Below are 23,681 nucleotides of genomic sequence, written 5' to 3'. Positions count from 1 at the left end.
AAACCAAACTTCTAAATAATCATGGATCGAAGAAATTGCAAGAGGAATGAGAAGATATTTAAATAATAATAAACAGAAATAAACGAAATAGTAAAGAGACAAATAGAAAAGCCAAAAATTGGTTCTTTGAAAATAACAAAAACCTTGCAAGACTTATCAAGAATAAAAGAGGGAAAAGTCAAATTACCAACATTATTTAAAAAATGGGACATTACAGATCTTGCAGACATTAAGAGGATAACAAATTAGAAATAAATTTATAGCAATAAAACCTATCACTTATGTGAAATGAACAAATTTCTTGTAAGACACAAGTTACCAAACCAACACATAAAATTGAAAATCTAAATACTGTTCAATTTTAAAAACTCTTCCCTGTAAGAGATGTTTTCTCTGGTAGAAGCTATCAAGTATTTAAGGAAGAATTAATACCAACCTTATGCAAAGTGTTTCAGAAAACAGGAGAACCCTTTCCAATATACTTAAGAGTCCAGTATTACTCTGATATCGAAACTACAGAAAAACATTATAAGAAAACTGAAGACCAACATCCCTTGTAAACATAGATGTAAAAATCCTTAAAAAAAAGATTAGCAAATCAAGTCATAAATATTTTAAAAGGTTAATTTATCACAACCAAATAAGGTCAAGGTTTGTCATTAGAAAAATCACTTAGTGAAATTCACCCCATAAAGGAGTAAAATTATATGATCCTTTCAACAGATGCAGAAAAAGCACTGGACAAAATTCCACAGTCATTCATTAAAAACACTGACAACACTAGGAACAGAAAAGAACATCCTCAACCTGATAAAGAAAAATCTATAAAAAATCCATAGTTAACATCCTACTTATCGGGGGAATTATTAAAAGCATTCCCTCTATGATCAGCAACAATGCAAAAATGTACATCCTTACTATTTCTATTCAACATTTTACCACAGGTTTTAGTCAGGACAGAAAAAGTGAAAAAGGCATCAAGATTGGGAAAAAAGAAAAGCGTCTTTATTTAACAGACAACAAGGTTCTGTATCTAGAAAATCTCAGGAATCTACAGAACACTAGAACCAAAAAGCAATTTAGTAAAGTTGCAGAAAAAAGATGAATACACAAAAATCAAGTTTTATTGTATATCCCAGGAACAAAAAACTGAAAAGTAAAATTGAAAAATAACATTCATAATAGCACTAAAAAGGTTAAAATAGTGAAGAACAATCTAATGACAGACATGCTATATGCCTACACTAAAAATTATAAGACATGGCAGAGAGATGGCATAGCCAATAAGACGACTATCCTAAAGTTGTCAAACCTGACTGTCCATTCTTGACAAATAAACTTACTTTCCTATTTTATTGAGAATATCCTAATCACGAAGGTAAATTGCTTCTGTTTTGAATCTCAATACCTCATTTTCCTCCTAACTTTTGTGCAATCAACTTTCTTCCTTTTTCTTTTTTTTTTTTTTTTGAAGATTAGCCCTGAGCTAACATCTGCCACTAATCCTCCTCTTTTTGCTGAGGAAGACTGGCCCTGAGCTAACATCTGTGCCCATCTTCTTCTATTTTATATATGGGATACCTGCCACAGCATGGTTTGATAAGCGGTGCGTAGGTCCACGCCCAGGATCCAAACCAACGAACCCCAGCCGCCAAAGCAGAGCACGCAGACTTAACTGCTATGCCACCGGGCCAGCCCCTCTTCCGTTTTCTTAACGGTTAATTCCTCCTTTTATATTTTCTTTAAATACACTTATATAGTACTTACTACGAGTTAGGAACATTTTTATTGCTGTAAAAATATTAACTCTGTTAATAACCGCATAAGTTAGGTACTATTATTATCCCTAATTTACAGATAAGGAAATTGTGTGCCTAGGTCACCTAGCTAGGACAAGGTAGAGAAACAATTCAAACTCAGGTGTTTAGCTCAGAGTGTGACCATGCTGCCTTGACTATATGCATTTGGTTAGAGAAGCTGTCTCCTAAGTGGGGTATGTAAATATTGTCCAGGGGGGCACAAAATGATTGCTTACAAGAAGAAAAAATTAGAACTTAAATCAAACTTTTAGATTTCTTGTGATGTTCCAGGTTGACCGCTAATGTCCATAAGACTTTAAAGGAGGAATGGAGGCTTGACCAGAAAAATTAATTAAAAAAAAAAAAAGCAAAAAATAACAGGTACTTTTCATACAATTCTTTATTCTGCTTAATTTGTCCTCTGGTTACTCTTTAAAAAAATATTAACTCCTATCCCAACAGAGCTTGAAAGATTAATTTAATTATGTCCTTGCCCTCAGGGAAGGTATGGACCAGAGTTTAAAGAGAGATCAATTTTGTTCTAAATCGGGGCCCTGCGTCAGTCGGATGCACCTCATCTGCGGTGTCCCAGCCACAGCACTGAGACAGGAACTGACAGCGGGTGAAGACTGGTAGTTAAACCAACTTCTAACACTCATGAATCAAATACACACATTGCCATTACAGAAAATAATTTTAAATGTATCATTTTGAAAAAGTCAGAGACATTTCCTCACTGAAACAAAATTGGAAATATTGGGTTAGGTTCAAAGCTAACCCCAAAACATTTTCATTTTAGTCGATTCACCTTATTCTCCCCTTTCCAATTTTGACCCATTTTCATAACCAGTGATTATATTTATCTTATTGCTCCTATGTTCCAGCTCTGTGATTGAATGGGCAATTGTGCACTAATTAGAATTCTTCTGGCCTCTTGTGTCTGGCTTCTCTCACTTAATATAATGCTTTTGAGGTTCATCCATGTTGCAGCATGTATTAGTACTTCATTCCTTTACAAAGTTGAATACTACTACAATGTATGGATACAAGTCGTTTAATTTATCCATCCATCATTTGATGGACAATTGGGTTGTTTCCACTTTTGCACTATTAAGAATGCCTATGTGAACATTTGCATACAAGTTTAATGTGAACATATTTTCAATTTTCTTGGGTATATACCTAGGAGTGAAATTGCTGGGTCATACTGTTATTCTATATTTAACTTTTTGAGGAACAGCAAACTTTCCAAAATAACCGAACCATTTTACATTCCTACCAACAACATATGAAGACTCCAACTTCTCCACATCCCTCATCAACACTTGTTACCTTCTTTTTTGATTATAGCCATTCTAGTGGGTATGAAGTGGTATGTCATTGTGGTTTTGATTCGCATTTCCCTGATCAGTCATGATGTTGAGTATCTTTTCACGGCACCCACTTTTAAAGATCACAGTAGCAGTTGTCCATCATGGGGCAAAAAGGAACATGGTTGGTTCAGGAATACAGTTCTTTGACATACAGGTGTGTTAGGAAGATATATTTAGAAAGCCAAATATCATGTGAGTAAGACATTTGTATCAAGATGTACAATATGTTATTTCCAACGACCATTAGAGTGTCTATCTTTCTTGGTAATCTACTACTCTGAACAGCTCTAAGTGTGATTAGCTATAGTAGAAGCTGCTTTACCTGGGAGTCCAAATAATGGACGAATTTAAACAGAATTACTGTAAAAGCTGGTCCCTCACCCCTGCCAATGTTAATTCATTTAAAAATAGTTTAGACTATCATAACTGCAGAATGCTTTAGTATATAAACTGTGTAGAAAAGCTGACGGTATCTGTCAGTTTGTGATATTAAGGTGTCCTACCCTTAAGAGACAGACAGGGTGGAATAGGTCAAAACAGACAATTACAATGATATCACAGCTATTTCACTGGTCACCTATTAGTCTGGGTGAGTTATATATTTTATTACATAACTGTTTTAAAGCTTTGATGTGTGTAACATTTATTTTACGTTAAGACCTGTTCTCCATTGTGTCTGGAGTTGACAGCTAAGTATTAGAAATTAATTGAATTAGGTCAGGTATAAGGTATTTTGTGTAAACAATCTACTACAGTTCAGAGCTCACTACTAAGTTAAAGGAGCACTGAAAAGCTGATCCTCATCCCTCACTCCAAATTCCTCTGAAAACGTCTTATTGAGCTAATTACGGTCTTTCACCAGACATTTATTCAAAGGGTAACTAAAACTTTAAACAGATACACAGAATACTTCAAAAGTATCTGAATGTTCTTAAATTTTCATTTATTCTCACAAGAGAAAATTCTAACAATTTTCTTTAGAATAACATATATTAATTTTTTGCTGACAATAGGGCCCTCCCTTGGATGGTTCAAGTATGATTAAATCAAGACAAAACATTCTTTTTTTGAAATAGTCCCAACTTCTCTAAATTTAAGAGTTATGAATAACTCTTGTGAGTTTCAAACAAGGCAAAAATCATATATCTAATTATTGAGGAGTTCTGAAACTTAATTTTTACCTGTATCCATACTTTGGTTCAACTGTTGATCACTTGTTTCTCCATCTTCACTGATATATCCAGGAGGTGGCGTTTCTACAAAAGTTTAGAAAAAATCAAGTGCAGTTGCAATTTAATCTCACCACCTTCCCTCCTAGCTACTAAAGATAACCAAAGAATCACTCCGAATAACAAACACAAAAGTTATATAACATTATTATAAAAAGCAATATTGAATATTGAGGGCTTATGATTCAGGTTCTGATCCAAATCTTAGAGGTGAATCCTTAAAGCCTACTTGTAATACAATCAAGCTCTCCGGGCATATTTTCTTAGCTGTTATTTACATATCTGGCTCATTCCCCTATGTATATTTTCTGGCGCAAGAACCAAAAATATAATTCAAAGATGCCTCAGTTCTGAAATCAGTATGCTTCAAAGACATGTACCTATAATTTTTTTCTAAACTAATGGCCATCATGGATGGGTATACCTAGGAGATGATTAAAGAGTACACAACAGACACACACACACACACACACACACACACACACACACACTAGATTTTGGGTTACAAAGTAATACAGGCTTACACCTTATACTAGGTTCTGCAGTGCAAAATATGGTAATATGGTTCAGGACTCGGTCTAGCTTGAATTCTACATAAAAAGTATATTTCTCCAGGGATTTTGAACCAGTAAATTCCAAGTGTTTGAAGCAGAAAACTAAATTCAAATACAGATACTGCACAAAACTGAAGCAAAATACACCCTGAAAATAAATAAGACTCTAATGTGTCATTTCCAAAATATCTTATGAGCAAAATGTTTATATTCAGGAGGCATCTGAATAGCTGAATAAGCTCCATGTAAAATAAAAACATTCATACAATTTTACCATTTCAAGGAGGAAAAATAAGTTTAAAAGATCACCAACAGTTTAACAATTATATTGCAGGGCAGTTTTAAGCAGTTCAAGATAATGCAGACACATATCTAAAAGGAATTTTGTAATTACCAAAAGGGAGAGAGAAAAGATTAAAGGGTTAAAGGGCTCCTTCACAATCTCCCTTCAAAAAGCTAACTTAAGTATCAAACACTTAAGTGTTGGTACCCTAAATTTTTAATAACGAAATTCTAAGACTAAAATAAAATACCTTCATATACTCAAAGAACACAAAAATAAGAATGATACACATCATCAAACACTATTTGGAAGCTAATAAAATTAGCAAAGCTAAGCTTTGCCAGGTTAAGCACCCTTGTCTCAAAGGTCTCAACAGGAAGAAATGGGGCTGGCCCAGTGGCACAGTGGTTAAGTTCAGCACGCTTCACTTTGACGGCCCAGGGTTCATGGGTTTGGATCCCGGGAGCAGACCTACATCACTCATCAAGCCATGCTGTGCCAGCATCCCACATACAAGACAGAGGAAGAGGCACAGACGTTAGCTAAGGGACAATCCTCCTCAAGCAAAAGGAGGAGGAGTGGTAACAGGTATTAGCTCAGGGCCAATCTTTCTCACAAAATAAATAAATAAAGCAAACAGGTGTAATCCACTTTTGATATTCTACTTTGTAAAATACTCAAATCTAAATGAATAAAGATGAAAGCAAAAATAAGCCCAAACACCTCCACAAGTGAATGCCACTAAACATTTTCATCAACATCCTTCCAAATAATTATTGGGTAGATGCCTTCCAAGACTGTATGCTTACAGCTCAGTTTCCTAGTATTGTTGAATAACAGTAATTGCCACATCAAAGACTTAAAATGCCTCCTCCTCCTCACACCACACACACGTAACTCTTTTTCCTGCCAAATCCTTCTTCTCCCTAAGAACTGTCCTGTTTCGGTCCTGCTTTCCCCCTCATCCTAGCCCTCAGAGTCCACCCCACTTCATGCCCTTTCCTCCCAACTTATGAAACTTTGTTTCTTAGCAACACAAAAGGCAGTCTTAAGTCCTCTTTTGGAATAAAAGAGTAATCAAAAAATGCACATTAGAACTATCAGAAAACACTTTCTAACTTTAAAATTAGCTATTTAAAAAAAATCCTTTTTGTTTTTAAAATTGTCTTCAATGAATAAGCATTTCCATGATGAGACACATTAAAGAAATATTTTTTAATGTACTTGAAATTCTAAGTTCCTGACATATTTTCACTTGTGTAAAATAAAAATGAGAGAATACAGTAATATTACAAAAGGAGAAAAAACTGACACTAAAAGATCCAATGCACAGTTTAATCCTCATCGTAACATTACACCTTTAGTTTCTGCTAGGAAAAAAAACCCAAAAGACAAAAAAAGAGAAACAAAAATAAGAAAATGTAAGTTGTTCTCCTAAAAAATAGTGAAAACTAAAAGGGCAGTTACCATATCATGAATTACTGGGTCACATAATACAATAATTAGAGCAGAATTTGCGAACCAGGTAGTTGAATTCACTTATTTTTCAGTAGGCATTACTGAGGCCCAGATGAAAAAGAACTAAAATAGAGGATTTCTGATTTTCAGTACAACATATGTGTTGTTACGTCTGTAAAATTAAAATATCTTCTATAGAAATCTTACATTTCTTTTAAACATTATCAAACTATCTATGAAAGTGATTATTTGGGTGATTTTTAGTTACATTTGTTCCAGGAATACTTTTTTCCTGTACCATTTATTTTGCTTACATTCTGCATCTCTCAGCTTCAACAACTAAGACAAACTTACTAAGATCTTTTCTTTTCTGCTTCTCACAGTACTTTGATTAAAGCCACTGCAAAAGAAAATGAAATATAAAGTAAAACTTTTCTCCAGACAAAAATGCTTAAAGTACTAGGCTTATACATTTCACAAAATAATCACCCAACAAATCACATTTTTCTATTCAAAATCCAGAAGCATTTTTTTAAAAGACAAACCACAGATTACTCATACTTGAATGTTTGTGAACAAAATTCGTATCTATCCCAATGTTTAGGAGACTCAACAGGCAAAACTACCTGGGATATAATTACTCTGTGGCTCGATCCCCGCTGGGAAGTTAGTGTTCTCTGGGATGGAGTGGGTATAGTCATCCAGAGGCGGGAGTTCTGTCAGGATTTCAGTGTGCCGCGGCACTAACACGGGAGGCAGAACTGAAAGAGGAAAAGACTCCAAGTTAACAGCAAGGAGCAAAGAGGGAGGGGGACCTTTACTAAACATTTTCACAAAAAAAGTAGTGTGCTTAATTCTTTAAATTTAGAGTCAACCTATTTGGTATTGAGAGCTATTGAGAAAGTGACAAATCTGAATACAATTTTAACTTACCATATAAACCACAATCTAAATTTCCAAGTCCCAATTTATCTTGTACTTCTGGGAACAAGGTGATCCTGGCAATATCACATTACCATAAAAGTTCATAAATCTCCAAGGGAAAAGTGGTGGAAAGATTTGTAAAATCAGAAGTAGGGTATCTTCTAAAAATATAGCTTTACTCTTTTAAAAAGTTTCAAATACACAGCTGACCAAGAAAACTACAAAGTCTTGCTATGAGTTTTACTAAACTGCTTAGATACAAATGATGTCATTAATGCACTTCAAAAACAGACTCTAAGAGCAAAATGATTGGAAATAGTTAATGTAGCAGACAGGCAGAGATACAGCAGTTTAGTTCTAAGCAGACTGAATGTGTGGGATTAGAATTTCCTGGATACGTACTTTGATGTGAAATAGAATGCTATCCCAAGAAACTGACATATCTTTCCCCCTTACATATATTTTTCCATAAAATATTTAAAAAATAAAAAATATTTTTGGGGCTGGCTCCATAACCATGTGGTTAAAGTTCTGTGTACTCTGCTTTGGCAGCCCAGGTTCACGGGTTTGGATCCCAGGCGCAGACCTACTCCATTTGTCAGCCACACTGTGGAGGCATCCCACATAGAAAATAGAGGAAGACTGGCACAGATGATAACTCAGGGTTAACCTTCCTCAAGCAAAAAAGGAGGAAGACTGCCAACGCCAATGGATGTTAGCTCAGGGCCAATCTACCTCACCAAAAAACTAATTAATTAATTAAAAAATAAAGAAGTATTTTTAATTACCACCAATAATATATTGAATTTAAGGTAATTTATACGAATTTTACATCAAAATTTCCCTGGGTCAATTAGGTATAAGAGTACCTCATAAACCTAAGTTCCAGCATTTAATTTAAAACAAGGAAAAAATCTAATTTTCCTACCTGGTGTCTCAACTCTCTGGTAGTGGTAAGGGTTTACACATACTTCATCCTTTTTAAGATTAAAAGCATATTCGCAGTTTTCAATTGCTTTGAGTTCATGATGACTGTGAAGATCAGGCCAGCGCCACAATCGGCAATATATAACATGTGGCAGTCCTTTTCGATGAGATACCTGAAGACGACCATCAAGAGACCTATTGGGAAGCAAGGGGAAGAGAAAGGTGGGAACTTTAAAAAAAAAAAAAATAGGTGTAGTCAATTGAGCTAAATTAGCACAGTAGGAGCATAAAGAAAGGAATGACAGACATTTAGTTAGTTTTAGTGGGTACAAGGAAGAAAAATGTACTATTTAATGGATCTCATATAAAAGTAAGCAGCAGCAATAGCAGATGTTTCTTATAAACATGCTACATAAATGACTCAAATGTCAATGAATGGCTAACCATTTGGGAAAAAACTGGTTTTTAAAGAGTATCACATAGTTATACTTGAAAAACTTTGTCAACTTCTATCTTTAGTAAATCAAATTCTTATATAGGCAGGCTTTTAAGGGCATTAATTCTGTAGGTGATTGAATTATCAAACAAAGGAACTAGTGTGAAGAATGGTAAATACCAACAATGAAGTAAAAGTAACTTATTCAAACTAATGTAACTCATTACCCAGCTGTGATTGTTTTGAGCACTGAGATATATTTCTATAACTCACACATAAATGCAGATGGTAATGAATATGATGAGATGAAATGGACAAATACCAATATGCTCAACAAAAGAGAATAAGGTGACCAAAAAAATAACATAAGAACAAGTTAGCCTAGCATTAATTGTGATATAAAGAGTTCAGTAAATAGCTATGTATTTATTAGTATAAAGAAGATGAGACTTAGATGATAGCAAGAAATTTAGCAAAAATTGGTTATGTATCTACTTAAAAATTAGGCCAAGAACAGATTATAATCTAATCTCAAACTAAAATGAGAATACAGTTAACAAAGTTCCTATTCTTTAGGGGATGCAATAATTTCAAAATTCAAAACTAGAATTTCATTGATCAAAACATCAGCTGAAACATTTAGTATGTTTTTAATACTGGCAAGCAGGTATTTTAAATGCCATGCCTTATTTTACAATAAAGGAAACATCGTAGGCAAAATTACACTAAGCAACCCACTATAGGTCTTCCAAAACACCCCCCCTCCCACAAGATCTCTAGGATTCGATAGAGGGCAGAATATTCACCTGGTTTGTTCAGAGAAGCTGTAAAGGCCTGTTGTATCCCACTGATCTATCGTATTTGGTGTACTCAGTCCCCAAATTTCAGAGCAAGTGCTGTGCATAAATTGAAAAACAAAAAATTGATGTGAACATGGAAGCATGGTTATTCAAAATACCATGATGTAAAACATGGAAAATGTACAGAATACTTCCTTCACCCAGAAAATATACATTGCTTTTTCACACGCATTTAGTGCTGGTTTCTATATTTTCTATATGAAGGAAGCCAATAAAATGGAACATGTGACTTCAGATAAGTTATGATTATGTTTTTAAAATGTGAACATCAATGTTCTCTAGCTTAATGAAATCACACCTATAATGCCCTTTCCAATTTCCTCTACTCACAACAAAAGATCTAATACCTATGTACTAGCCTTACTAACAGTGCTTCATTTTATAATCCAGTTTTTATAAAAACTTATTTAAAAACAGACGTCAACTGATATTTTTAATATACGAAAAATTCCAATTAAACACACATCCACAGTTAAGATTTCCGGGTTATTTTCGATACTTATATATTCAGTGTCACTGAAAATTATTTCTCTCTTATTACTACAAAGGACAAGGACGTGGATTTTGAAGTCATCCTAACACAGCACGCTACCTTAAAAGTTTTAAGAAACTGCTGTGAGGACTAACGATATATAAAAGCACCAAATTCTTAAAACACATTGTAAGTATGAAAAATTTGCTATATCTAGTTTTTTTAATCAATACACCTGAACCGAAAGACACAGACCAGGAAAGACCTCAAAATTTTTCCTCCACATTTCTTTTCAGAACATGTGCAACCCAGAGATACTTCTGTTTTCCCTGCCTCTACTCCATTTCACAGTAATTCTCATCTGTGGGAGAAGAGTTGAAAAGGCAACCGGGGGTGGAACTTCTGACTACCAAGGTGTCTCAGGTCATAAGTTGCACTTTTAAAATTAGAGTCAAAAGGTAAATTCTGAAACAATTCCATTTCTTACATATTACACAATCATCAAAATTTCAAGGAGGAGGAAGAAACATTTCAAAACAACTTTTGAAAATAAAATCAAACTGACTAAATTCTAGATGTACACATTGCTAACGAGCTGTCAATCAACATTTCAAAGGGCAGTGATGAAAAGTGCCATCTTCCCGTGGCTGGGCAACATGCAGCACCTGAGGTGCTGGGCTTCAGTGCCACAGGGCCTCCTGCACAGCCACTGGGCTGCAAAAACATTTCAAGCCATGCTTTCTAACTATAATACTAGACAGGCAAAAAAACTGCACCTCAAGATACTTTCCAGCACCTTTTTGAGATATTGTACAGATTTTCTTGCTTTTTTGGCTGTGGAAGTCCATCTTTCATTTCCCAGACAACAAAAGCCAGAAAAAGCCAAAATACTGGAGGATAATTTAGACCTTATCTTTTTCCCCCCAAAACCCATGACATAAAATGGCTCTTCAGGATATTTATCTACTGAAAACATACAGCACCACGTAGTTTAAACTACAATTGAATCAACTAAATTATAGTTATGAATATGAATTTAAGCCTCAGAAGGAATAGTATACAACTTACTCTTCTTTCTTCGAAAATAATTTGAGGAAAATGATCAACAAAAGAGTAGATCAAGAAGCTATTCTGCTCCTATGAGACTAGAATGAACATTTCACTCAAGTAACTCTGGGACTGGCACGAGAACCAGCATCTCAAAGGGCATGAGGTGCTTAAGCTGAGTTTTATTCAAGCCTTGAAATAAACTAGAGAATAATGAACAGTAGTTGTTAAAAACATGGAATCAATCTAGAGGCAGAGAGACCCAGATCCCAACTCCAACTCAGCTACTTTCCACTTGCCATCATACGGTATATTTAAGCCTCAGTTCTATCAGTCACAGAATTGGAAGATTTACTTAAAAATAGTAAATTTGCTTCTAGCTAGTAAAATTTTTGCTTGTTTATATACGAAAAAATATTTTTAAAAAGAATCAATTTATAACAAAATATACCAAGCACCTAGAATAAATGTGTCATTATCACTAAAGAACACAAAAGTAAAGTGAGCAAAGAGAGAAACATATATCTTCCTAGAAAGGAAGACAACATAACGATATCAATTCTGCCAAATTTAGATATTTGATGCAATCTCAACAAAAATTAAAAAAAAAAATTTTAAGACCCAAACAAAACTATTCCAAATATAACATACCAAAATAAACAAGAATGACCAAGAAAACTCAGACAAGAAGAGTAGAGACTGGCCCTACCAGATTCTGAAACACATTGTAAATCCTCAATAATGGAAACAGTAAGGAATTAGTAAAACAATACATGAAACAGAACAGAGGTTCTGCCTGTAGAGCAGCCTCAATCAGGCAAACTTTCCTTCAGGTAAAAATGACAGCCCGACAGCCTCTGAACAAAATATTATAAAGTCAACTATCTGAAAATAGTGGAGAGAGACCAAAAACAGACAAAAATTGAAGCAAAGTCAACTTTCCTAAGAGGGCAAGTACACTGGACGAGAGCTGAGTTTATGCAGCTTTGTACCCAAGGGCACCCTTGCAGTCTAAGTTAGGCAGGGCAACTGGACCTTATGTAGAAAACTGCAGTTTTACTGACCTGCAAAATCAGAGGATGGATTTGGGGCTGCCAGAGGCTGGAAAACGGGGGAAATCCTGTAAAGAAGGGAGCCACAGGAGGGGAAAACCTCACAATGTGAGTGTGAGCTTTGCCCAAATCCTTGACTGACCCCTACCCTATACACGTGGGTGACTATTGTTGAGCCTGGTGAGAACCAGCACTCGGAAGTCTGAGAGAACTAAGCCGAGATTTCAGCTATTGCTTAGACTAGAGGCAAAAAATTTGGACTTTGAGATCCAAAACCATCTGACAGAACAAAAATCAACACTCTTCAGAGGACAATAACAGAATTCAGAGTCTCTATAATGTTTTGTCCCAAATATCCAATATAAAACCACAAATTACCAAACATGTGAAGAAATAAGAAAATTCTATCCCCTAGTCAAAAGAAAAAATAGCCAGTAGAAACACACCCCCAAGATGAATTAAAACACAAGGATTTTAAAGTAACTATTATGAGTATGTTCATGGACTTAATGAACTGATGGGACTCTCAGCTGAGCAATGGAAACTATAAAAGTGAATCAAATGGGAATTCTAGAACTGAAAATTACAGAATCAGAAAAAATTAACCTGATGGTTGGAGAAGACAGAACAGTCAGTGAATCTGACGATGGAGCAACAGAAATTTTACAGATTGGAAAAAAATATTTGAAATAATAATGGCTGAAACATTTTCAACTTTAGTGAAAAACTAAACTTACACTTCCAAGAAACTCAGTGACTACCCAGCAGTTTAAATACAAAGAAAACCACACTTGGGCACATAACCATCAAATTCCTAAAAACACAGACTGAAAAGAAAATCTAAAGTTGTGAGAACTATAAAAACTCTTGGCATATACAACTCCATCCAGACCCCGGCACTGAGACGCTCAACTAAACTCTAGCATGGCTTCTAGCAGCCTAAGGCTGTGTCCCTGGTATGACCCAGATGCTTCTGAGTTCCTGTCTGGAAAAGCTAAAGGCTGACAGAAGAATTTACCATTTGCACCAGCCAACACTTTTCAATAGGCCTCTGACCTCCTTTTATTAGAGACTGAACAAGCTTACAATTGTAAATCCTTCCTCTGTCTCTTTGAGATGTCTATGTTTCCTATAACTGGGGAGTGTCCTTCTCAAGGACCTGAAAACCACTCCTCTGAAATGTAATCAATCACCAGGAAGGACAGGTCCTCTGTCTCTCAGTCTACCCTCTGAGGTAGGGGAGAAGCCTAACCTCAATAAATGCCACTTAGCAGACACAGATGGCCAATCACATTGACAATGACCAACCCTCTTACCCACTTTTTGGGCAATTTTTCATTTCTTTGACTGCTTGAGCCCCGAACTGTTCCCCTCCCCCTACTCCCTCAGTCTCCCAGTCACCTCTGTGTAAACCGGAATTGAGCTTAGCTCTTTCCCCTACTGCAATGGTTACTGAATAAAATCTGTTTTTACCACTTTAACCAACGTCCACCTTTGTTTAACTCTGACAGCAGCAAGAGCAGAAGAATCCATATATAGAAGCATAAACACATGAATAATAATTTTCTCATGAGAAACAATGGAAGTCAGAAGACAATGGAATAACATCTTTAAAGAGCTGAAAGGGGAAAATAATAAAACCCTAAAATCTAGAGCCAACAAAAATTTCTTTTATAAAAGTCAAAACAAAAACATGTTCAGATAAAAATTTGGAGAATTCAATTCTAGCAGACTTTGCACAAAGAAATGCTAAAGGAAAGTTCTTCAGGATAAAGAGAAATGACAACAGAAAGAAACTCTAAATTATAGGAAAAAAGTAAGAGAATCAGAAAGTGTAAGTATGTAGGTAAATGTAAAAGATGATACTCTTTTCTCCTCCTAACTTCTCCTAAAAGGAGATGATCAATTGCAGCAAAAATTATAATTCTAAAAGTATATGGATGTAATTTATATACTAACAGCAGCAGAAGGAACAAGAAGTGTTTAAAACAACCGCACTGCTGCAAATCTAAGGACGCATATTGTCATTTGGAAAGCACCTCCCACCCAAAAGGCAAAGAGATATAGCTAAAAAGCATATAGAAAATTAAAACAAAATTCTAAAACATAATTAACCCCAAAGGAAGGAAAGGAGAAAAGAAGAACAAAAAAAACCAGATGATAACAGAAAACAAAGAGTAAAGTGTAAGGAGTAAAACAAAGAGTAAACCCAACCACATCAATGATAACATTATACATAAATACAGCACATACTCCAGTAAGAGGCAGAGACTTGTCAGAATGAACACAAGATGCAAAACATCCACAAAAAAGATGTACTTTAAATATAACACATAGCTAAGATGAAAACATAAGAATGGAAATACACAGTTCATGCAGGCAGTAAGCTTAATCCAACATACTATCAGAAATAATAAGACTAAGAATATTACCAGAGATAAAGAGACATTTCATAAGAGGATAAATTCATTGGAAGACATTAACAATTCTATATGCATCTAAAAACATAGTTTTAAAATACAGGAAGCAAAAACTGACAAATCTAAAAGAAGAAATGAACAAATCAGCAATCAGAGCAATCTTAGTAACTCCTTGAACAATTAGACTACAAAAAAAATCTATATATCATAGAAGTGCTGCACAATACTATCAACCGCCTTGATCTGACCGACATTTATACAATCCTCTTCGAGTGTACATGGAACATTTAAAAGAATACCACAAGCTGGGGCCATGAAAAAAGGTCAGTTAATTTTAAAAACTTTGAAATCTTATAAATTATGTTCTTTGGCTACAAGAGAACTAACTTAGAATACAAATGACTGAAAGATACTTTTAAAGTCCCAAATATTTGGAAACTAACAACAAACTTCTAAATAACCCAAGAGTCAAAGAAGAAATCACAAAATAAGTTAGAAAATACTTTAAACTACATCAAATTGAATCCACAATATAAAAAATTGGGTGGGGGGGCTAAAGCTAAAGTAGTGCTTAAAGGGAAATTATTGCTCAAATGTTTGTGTTAGAAGGAAGAAATATTTTAAACTAATGATTTACTTTAATCAACAATAATATAAAATATAACTCTGATTAACATTGTACTGCAGGTCCTAGCTAGTGCAATATGGTAAGAAAAAGTAAAGACAAAAATGTTGGAAAGGGAAGAAATAAAACTGCTTTTTGTTAGCCAAACTCAAAGACATAGGGAGCAGAATGGTGGTTGCCAGGGGCTGGGATGTGGGGGAGATGCTGGTCAAAGGACACAAAATTCCAGCTATAAGATGAATGAATTCTAGGGATCTAATGTACAATCTGAAAATTAAAATTCTGAATTCCATTTACAATACTGTCAAAAACATAAAATACTTAGACAAAATGTTTAACACAAGATGTGTAAGACCTATACAATAACAACTAAAAACCTTGCTGAAAGATATTAAATAAACCTAAGTATGTAAGAGATATACTATAGTCAAAGATTAAACAACCCAATATTAAGATGTCTATTTTTTTCCCCTAATTCCCTGATAGTATTTGGTCATTTTTTTCAAATCCACTGCAATCATGACTTCAGCAAGATATTTTTATAACAATTGACACGCTGATCTAAAACGTATACAGAAATGCAAAAGATCCTTGAAAAAGAATTACAGATATACACAACATGGACGAATCTCAGAAATATTTAGTTGGCTGAGAGAAGCTGAACATAAAAGACTAGATACTGAATGATTCCATTCACATAAGGTTCCATACGGGGCAAAATAAACTGAAAGCGAAAAAAATTTAAACAGTTGTTGCCTCTAGAGGAACCACCAGGAAAGAGTATGAAAGAACTTTCTGGGTAATTGAAATACTCTTGATACACTGTACATGCATTTGTCAAATTCATTCCTATCGAGCACTTATAATTTGTGTATTTCACCTTTTGAAAATTTCACCTAAAAAAAAATCAAATAAGAAAAAACAAAAGAATTCAGACAATGAAACAAGAAATCAGAATGGAAAGTAGCTGCAAAAAAACATTCATAAGGTAATTTAGTATATGGCAAAGAAAGTTCCCTAAGAATTGACATGGAAAGATCTCTAAAATATCACAGTAAGTGAAAAAAGCAAGTACACTACGTATAGTAAGCTACTCTCTGTTAAAAAAAAAAAAAAAAAAAGACAAGTAAAAACCTCTAAGTATTTGTGTATGCACACAGGAAAGATACAGACACACACTAGGAACAGCAGTGGTTACTTGAAGTAGGGAGAAGGAGGGAAGGGAGACTTTTCAAGGCATGTTTGTTGTTTGTACGTATGTGTGCATGCATGTATGTGTATACATAAATATACACAAAGATTTTTAAACCATGTGAATGTACTGCATTTACCAAAGTTAAACAAATGAAACAAAAGAAAATATTGCCAGAGAATTAAATGTCAAGTCATCTTGACATTTCTGTAAAAAGATAAGCTCCTAACCTTAGATAACTAAGCATAAGAAGTACAGATTATTTCCTATTTTGCGTCATTTCAGTTCACTTTGGCCATCACTACAGGAGACAATGAAACACCAGCCTCAGCCCTGTTCATTCCCTTCTGATACAATGGCCTCGCTATCTAACATGGGTCTTTGGTACCCATTTTCTTCCACATGCATTTATGTCAACAGCCCCTTCCGAGCCACCTTCTGACTTTACTATTTCTGTAGGTATGCTTAGCAAGCTAGGTCAATTTTTTAAGACCTAGTAGTCGCAGGGATTTAAATCAGGCAGTTTTAATCACCCACTCTTCCTTAAAGACGGACCCTTTCTAACTACATTTTATTTTCCCCATAAGACCCTGAACTCCCAAAGGTCTGTGTATACTACCACCTAGCAAACAAGGTATTTGGTGACTAAATTAGTAAAAATAGGATCCCAATATTCTTAGTCACACTAAATCATAACATTTTAAATAAAAGTGGGGAGGGGCCAGCCCCGTGGCCGAGTGGTTAAGTTTGCGATCCGCTGTGGCAGCCCAGTGTTTCGTCGGTTTAAATCCTGGGTGCAGACATGGCACCACTCATCAAGCCATGCTGAGGTAGCATCCCACATGCCACAACTAGAAGGACCCACAACTAAGAATATACAACTATGTACTGGGGGGCTTTGGGGAGAAAAAGGATAAAAATAAAAATGGTTAAAAAAAGAAGTGGGGAAAAATGGACCTCTCAGGTTTTCAGTTTATTAACAAAGAATGGCGAGTTATAACTCCAAGTATGGATAGTGTGTAAAAAATACTAAAAGAAACGAACACAGGAAAAATTTGGAGAAATGGCACTGAATATTACAACTACATCAAAGGTCTTTTACACATTCCCTATTTCAATAAATCTAAAACGTCATCTACTTTATTTTGTGTTACACTTAAAGGGGAAAACTTCCAATTTTATTTACAAGATGCATCCCAAAGTGAAAAAATGTGCATCTTAGAATCAATGCAATAAATAATAACAATTAGCTTCATAAGTAACCTATGAATGTCAGGTACGGTGTAAAACTTTAAATATATTATGGACCTTATAATAACCTGCAAGCTATGTATCATTATCTCATTTTAAATTTGAGGAAACTGGGCCTCAGAGGCGTAATAAAACCACCTCACCAAGGTCATACACCTAACAAGTGGCAGGGCCAGGATTCTAGCAACAGCGTTGAACAACGCCTTCTACCCTACCCAGAGCTTTCTGAGCTTACAACACCTACATCAGCGTTTCTATGACTAAAGCCTGGGGACCCCTGGGAACCTCAAATGCAGTACTGTCAAGGGTCTGTTTGGTTCCTACAATAATTTCTTAAGTTACATTTTTATTCTCAATAAATAGTAACTTACATAAATCTCCTAAACACATATCCTGGATCATTTGGGTAAGCACCAGTCCTGTACTGCTTCCTCATCTCAGTGCGTTTGGACCTGTTACAGTCGCCTTAGCACCAGGGGTAAGTAGAGAGATTCACTTAACATGTAAATGAGGACATCATACCCAAAAGGCCAAATGATATCAGGGCGTGCTATGTAAATTATGTCTCACAGTAGTTTTAGAGAAAAGAGGTGGGAGAATTTAACAACACAAGGCACATAGCAGTATGCTGACCTCCAAAGGAACCTTAGTCATGGGTAGCATTCAGCACTACAAGCACAACGGAAACAGAAAATCAATATTAATAAAAACAGCATCATTCATTAAATTGACGTTAGTTAGAATTTTCTTGGTTATAGAGTTCAGTGTAAATTTGCCTTTTGATAAGTGTAAGTTTGCACTAAGTTCTGTTTCTGTACATTTAAACAATATTAAGGGAATAAGACACAAGAGATGTCTGCACGTTTCTCAAATGTGAAAAGCATCAACATGCACAACATTGAGCTGTTTACAACAGGCAGGATGAGAAGGATAGTTTAACAGTTTAATGTCTGAAAATGTTAAACTAATAAAAACACTTACAGAGTGAAATCAACAATGTATCACAAAGAATATTAAATTTTATTACTATGATGATGATAGCACTATCCCAAACACATTAGCTCAACATTTCCTAAATTTATCTGACCATCTGACTTCAAGATATTCTAAAAACTCTTCAGCATCATGTTAATCTGTTAAAACCAAAAACTGGTCTCAGAAAAATTCTGCCTGATCAAATTTGATATTGTTCATTAATGCACTTAACACAGACTATTATAAACATATATTGAAATAAGATGTAACAGACCATGAAGTCTGCAACGCCGTCCCTCCATCAACACACACGAGCAAGCACGTCCATGTTAGAACCTCATGCAAAGTCCTGCAGTTCTTCATATGAAACGCAGTTTTTTAAAAGCAGATTATCCCCTATCAACTGTGTAATTTTCTTGCTTACACAGATTGAATATAAAAAATCTGGGGAACAGAGGTTGGAAGAGGTGCTAAAATTATCAGGACACTGAAGTGCCAGAAGAGTCTGTACGGCATACAGCCCGCTAGCTGGTCACTGGACTAACCCAATGACTTAGTAATAAACCTGACAGAAGCCCTTATAGAGCTTCCCTAGTAACCACTTTCACAAGTGAGTTATCAGTAAAACTAACACAGTAAGGCTTTTCTTCATCTAAGAATAAACGGACCTTTGAAAACTGAAGTTAAAATTTAAAATCTACTGTATAATTTACCAACTATATAAATGCATAAGAATTTTTTGACACACATCAAGATTTTGTACTTTAGCTCAAACAGACATTACATTTGTTAATTCTTTTTGGATTAAGGACACGTCTATTTATTCATGTATCTGTTATCAGAAGAAAATGGAGAAGCAATAGGAACTACATTCAAGAAACTAACACTGACTCTGAAGGCTCATACCACAGAATCACATAAACCATTAAATGAGTTTTACTGTTCCTGCCCTATTTGCATGATTTACTGCAGCAGTTAAACTACCACTGTAAAAAGTAATAAACCTATGTTTTACTAATTTATTATTTTTCATGACCTTCTTGCCTGAAGAATATATTTCTTCTTCTAATCAAAAGGAGTAAGAATCTAGGTTGCCATAAAGCATGATGAACACTGAGTGAAATTAAAGAGGTTAACAAATTAGAATGTTATCAACAAAAGAAACTTCATATGAGGCTCCAGCTCTTGATTACGTATGTACTCATGACATGTGGATTTCTATGGAGTAATATGTAACTACCCATTCATAATTATTTCTACTTAAACAGAACAGTCCTTTCATTTTATATATGACTAGCAAGACTAAAAGTTTGTATTTTAAACAGCTCAGGAATCAAGAGCTGATCGTAACAAAAAAAAAAAGTCTATAATTACACTATACCTGTACTATACCTGTCGGTGTACTTCATCACCACTAAATAGCTGAGGAACGGGGAATGGAAAACAAAAAAACGCCTACTTCCAGATAGCTTTTTATCTTCCCTCCATCACCAAGAAAGCAGCTTCAGGAACAACCCTGTCCTTAACAAATTAGCAAAGGATACAAGTGAACAATCAAGAAATTTTCACTGGCTACAGAAAACTTAACCAAAAAATTGCCGATATTTATTTTTACCATTTGTTATGTGACTGGCACTATTTAAAGTGCTTTACACACATTATCTGATTTATACTGATATAAACTCTATAAAGTGAATTAATATTACGACTATTTTTAAAAAAAGGAAATAAATGTGAACCATTCAATAATTCAAAAGGTCACAGAGCTCCTGAGATAAGAGCCAGGACTTACATCCACTTCTGGCTGGCTTATGAACCTAAATTTTTTAAGGTACACTTCTACAGAATGGTTTAAATCAGTAGTTTCAAACTTTTATAGGAGCATGTATTGACTATATTTTCCTATTTTCTCTATCCTTGACACTCTTGGCATTTGAGGCCTTGATGCTGGAGAGACTGCCCCTCCCAGGGCTAACTAATTCCTAGACAGCAAGAGACTCCCTTGAGAGCGCGCCTTTGACACACAAACCAACCAATCCAGAGCTCACACCCCTATTTTATCAAACTCTCCAACGACAAGCCAGTGTTCCTCTTGCCCTCAATCACCCTAGTGCTGGGTACTGGACAACTAGGAACCACCTCTACAGCCTGATGAAGTCACTCAGACTTACTCAGCCTATCTACCCAGCACTGCCCACTCCCTTCCCGGAAAACTCCAACGAAGGCTCTGTGATACGTGCTGTCCTCGCCCTTCTATCTTTCTACAAATCCATCTTATTCTTTTATATATTAAAAATTAAGTTGCAGATACTGCAAATCTAGACACTTAGCACCCATATATCATTAACTAGAGTTCATTGTTCACTCATTTTTTTAAGGTAAAATCAACACAGTGTGGAACAAATCTTAATGGGACCATTTTGTGAGTTTTACCAAATGCATAAATTGTGCAACCCTCAATCTTGTCAAGATCATCCATCCACAAAATCCCTCACGCCCCTTTCTCAGTCAACTCCCTCCCCTACCCCCAGAAGTAATCATTGTTTTTTCACGATAGGTTTAATCTTGTCTAGAACTTCACATAAATTGAATTATACAATATACACTCTTTCAGGTCTGGCTTTTTTGACTCAGCATAATCATTTTGAGATTCACTGAAGCTAACGTATATGACAGTAGTCCACTCTTTTTAATGCTGAGTTTTCCTTTACATAAACAGACTACAATTTGTTTAGCCCTTCTTTTACTGATAGACACCTCACCTGTTGCCAGATTTGGAATAACGCTACTATGAACATTCAAGTAAATACATGTCTTTTTGTGGACACATGCTTTCATTTCTTTTGAGTAAACATCTAGGAGTGAAATGATTGGGTCACTGGGTAGATGTGAGTTTAGTTTTATAAGAAACTTGCCAGACCTTTTTTCCAGAGTGGGAAGTACCATTTACATTTTCTCCCTCGGTCTATGAGTTCCTGGTTGTTCCGCAGCCTCCTCAACATTTGGTGTGGTCAGTTTATTTAACTATAGCCATTCTGGTGGTTGTGCAGTAGTATTTCATTGTGGTTTCAACGTCTACTTTCCTAATGACAATATTGCACACTTTTCCATTTGCTTACTGGCCTTTTCTATATGTTCCTTTGTGAAGTATCAAATCTCTTGTGCATTTTTTAAATTGAGCTATTGGTCTTTTCACTATTGAGTTATAGAAATGCTTTACAAATTCTAGATACAATCCTCTTGACGGAAGTATGTTTTGCAGGGGCCGGCCTGGTGGCACAGCAGTTAAGTTCGTACATTCCACTTCGGTGGCCAAGGGTTCGCTGGTTCAGATCCTGGGTGTGGACCTACACACCACTTGTCAAGCCATGCTGTGGCAGGAGTCCCACATATAAAGTAGAGGAAGATGGGCACAGATGTTAGCACAGGGCCAGTTTTCCTCAGCAAAAAGAGAAAGATTAGCAACAGATGTTAGCTCAGGGCTAATCTTCCTCAAAAAAAAAACAAAGAAATACATTTTGCAAATATTCTTTTCTACTCTGCGACTCTTAGCCGTTTCTTAACACTGTTTTCTTCTGAGATGCTTTTAGTACTGATGAAGTCTATCTTATCAGCTTCCTCTTATTGCTTTCTATATCCTTAAAAAAAAACCTTTGCTTACCCCCTAGTTACAAATATATTCTCCTATACAAGCTTTATAGTTTTAACTTTTAGATGAGAACTATGATCCAAGAGGAATTAATTTTTTTGACTAATATAAGGTGGAGTCAAGGTTCATTCTTCCTCATGGATGTCCAGTTCTTCCAGCATTATTTGTTGAAAAGACTTTCCTCATGGATTACTTTGGCATCTCTGTCGGAAATCAAATAATCATGTAAAGTATCTGTTTTGGGGTTCTCTATTTTAACCCACTTTCCTATTTATTTTTATGCCAGAATCACACTGTACTGATTACTATGACTTCATGGAAAGTCTTGAAGTCAGATAATTTAAGTTCTCTAACTTGGTTGTTCTTTTTCTAGATTGCTTTGGATATTCCAGGTCCTACACATTTCCATGTACATTTTAGGATCAGTTTGTATATTTCTAGAAAAAAATTATTTTAGGGTTTGATGGGGATTGACTTGAATCAGATTAAATTGAGAGAGAACTGACTTAATATTACTGAGTGTTTCAATTCACAAACATGATATATCTGTCAATTTATTGCACACTAGGTTCTAACATGTAGGTCATCTCAGGGTTGGTCTCCACTGGTCTCCCCTTGAGAAAGGGTCACATTTGTTCTTCAACTGTTGAGTAATTTAGGACTGTACGCTGGACACTGTGAATGTTATGTGACGGAGATGCTAGATTCTGTTACATTCCTCCAATAAGTGTTAACTGTTTTATCTTGGCATGCAATTCAAATCAGTTTACCTTTAGCCAGTCTGCACTAGGGCTCCCCAACACTGTGTGGGTTTAGGGGTCAGCCTACTGATTTTGGTGAAGTTTTTATGCAGAATCTGGGGCTTCCCTTCTGTAGCTCTCTCCTTGCTAGAACTCTCCCCTCTCTTCAGCAGCTGTGGTTGTCCCAAACTCTGACCTCTGGTTCTTTAGAACAGAACAACAGTGGATTTTGTGTTCAAATTTTAGCTACCCTGCATATTTTACACAGACAAAATCTATACAAAAACAGAAAATTCATCCCACACCATTTCCCTCTTCCAAGTGTCAAATCCCCTCCAAAATACGTCTATTTTTGTTTACTCTCTAGCGCTCTATGTTTTTAATTTTATGCAGAGTTTATAATAGTTATCTGAGG

The 23,681-nt window shown here is 35.4% G+C and overlaps 1 protein-coding gene across 8 annotated transcripts in view; it reads right to left on the bottom strand.

Annotated features, from left to right (window-relative positions):
• SMAD2 (SMAD family member 2) overlaps nucleotides 1–23,681 on the bottom strand; it is a 79,419-nt gene that overhangs the window by 16,780 nt on the left and 38,958 nt on the right. For 4 of the 8 annotated variants that reach the window (XM_044774684.2, XM_044774686.2, XM_044774685.2 and 1 more), the window contains exons 3-6: nucleotides 9,790–9,879; nucleotides 8,549–8,742; nucleotides 7,323–7,457; nucleotides 4,354–4,428 (exon numbers count right to left, since the gene is read on the bottom strand). In XM_044774684.2, coding sequence (XP_044630619.1) covers nucleotides 4,354–4,428; nucleotides 7,323–7,457; nucleotides 8,549–8,742; nucleotides 9,790–9,879 — 494 coding nt within the window. Of the gene's footprint in view, nucleotides 1–4,353; nucleotides 4,429–7,050; nucleotides 7,070–7,322; nucleotides 7,458–8,548; nucleotides 8,743–9,789; nucleotides 9,880–23,681 lie in introns of those variants that run through there. The other 4 variants (XM_070513100.1, XM_044774687.2, XM_070513099.1 and 1 more) reach the window with 2 other exon arrangements.

The sequence above is a fragment of the Equus asinus genome, chromosome 7 (genome assembly GCF_041296235.1).
Source record: "Equus asinus isolate D_3611 breed Donkey chromosome 7, EquAss-T2T_v2, whole genome shotgun sequence".
Taxonomy (NCBI): domain Eukaryota; kingdom Metazoa; phylum Chordata; class Mammalia; order Perissodactyla; family Equidae; genus Equus; species Equus asinus.
Note: the sequence above shows the minus strand (reverse complement) of the source record. Positions and strands in the feature narration are given on the sequence as shown.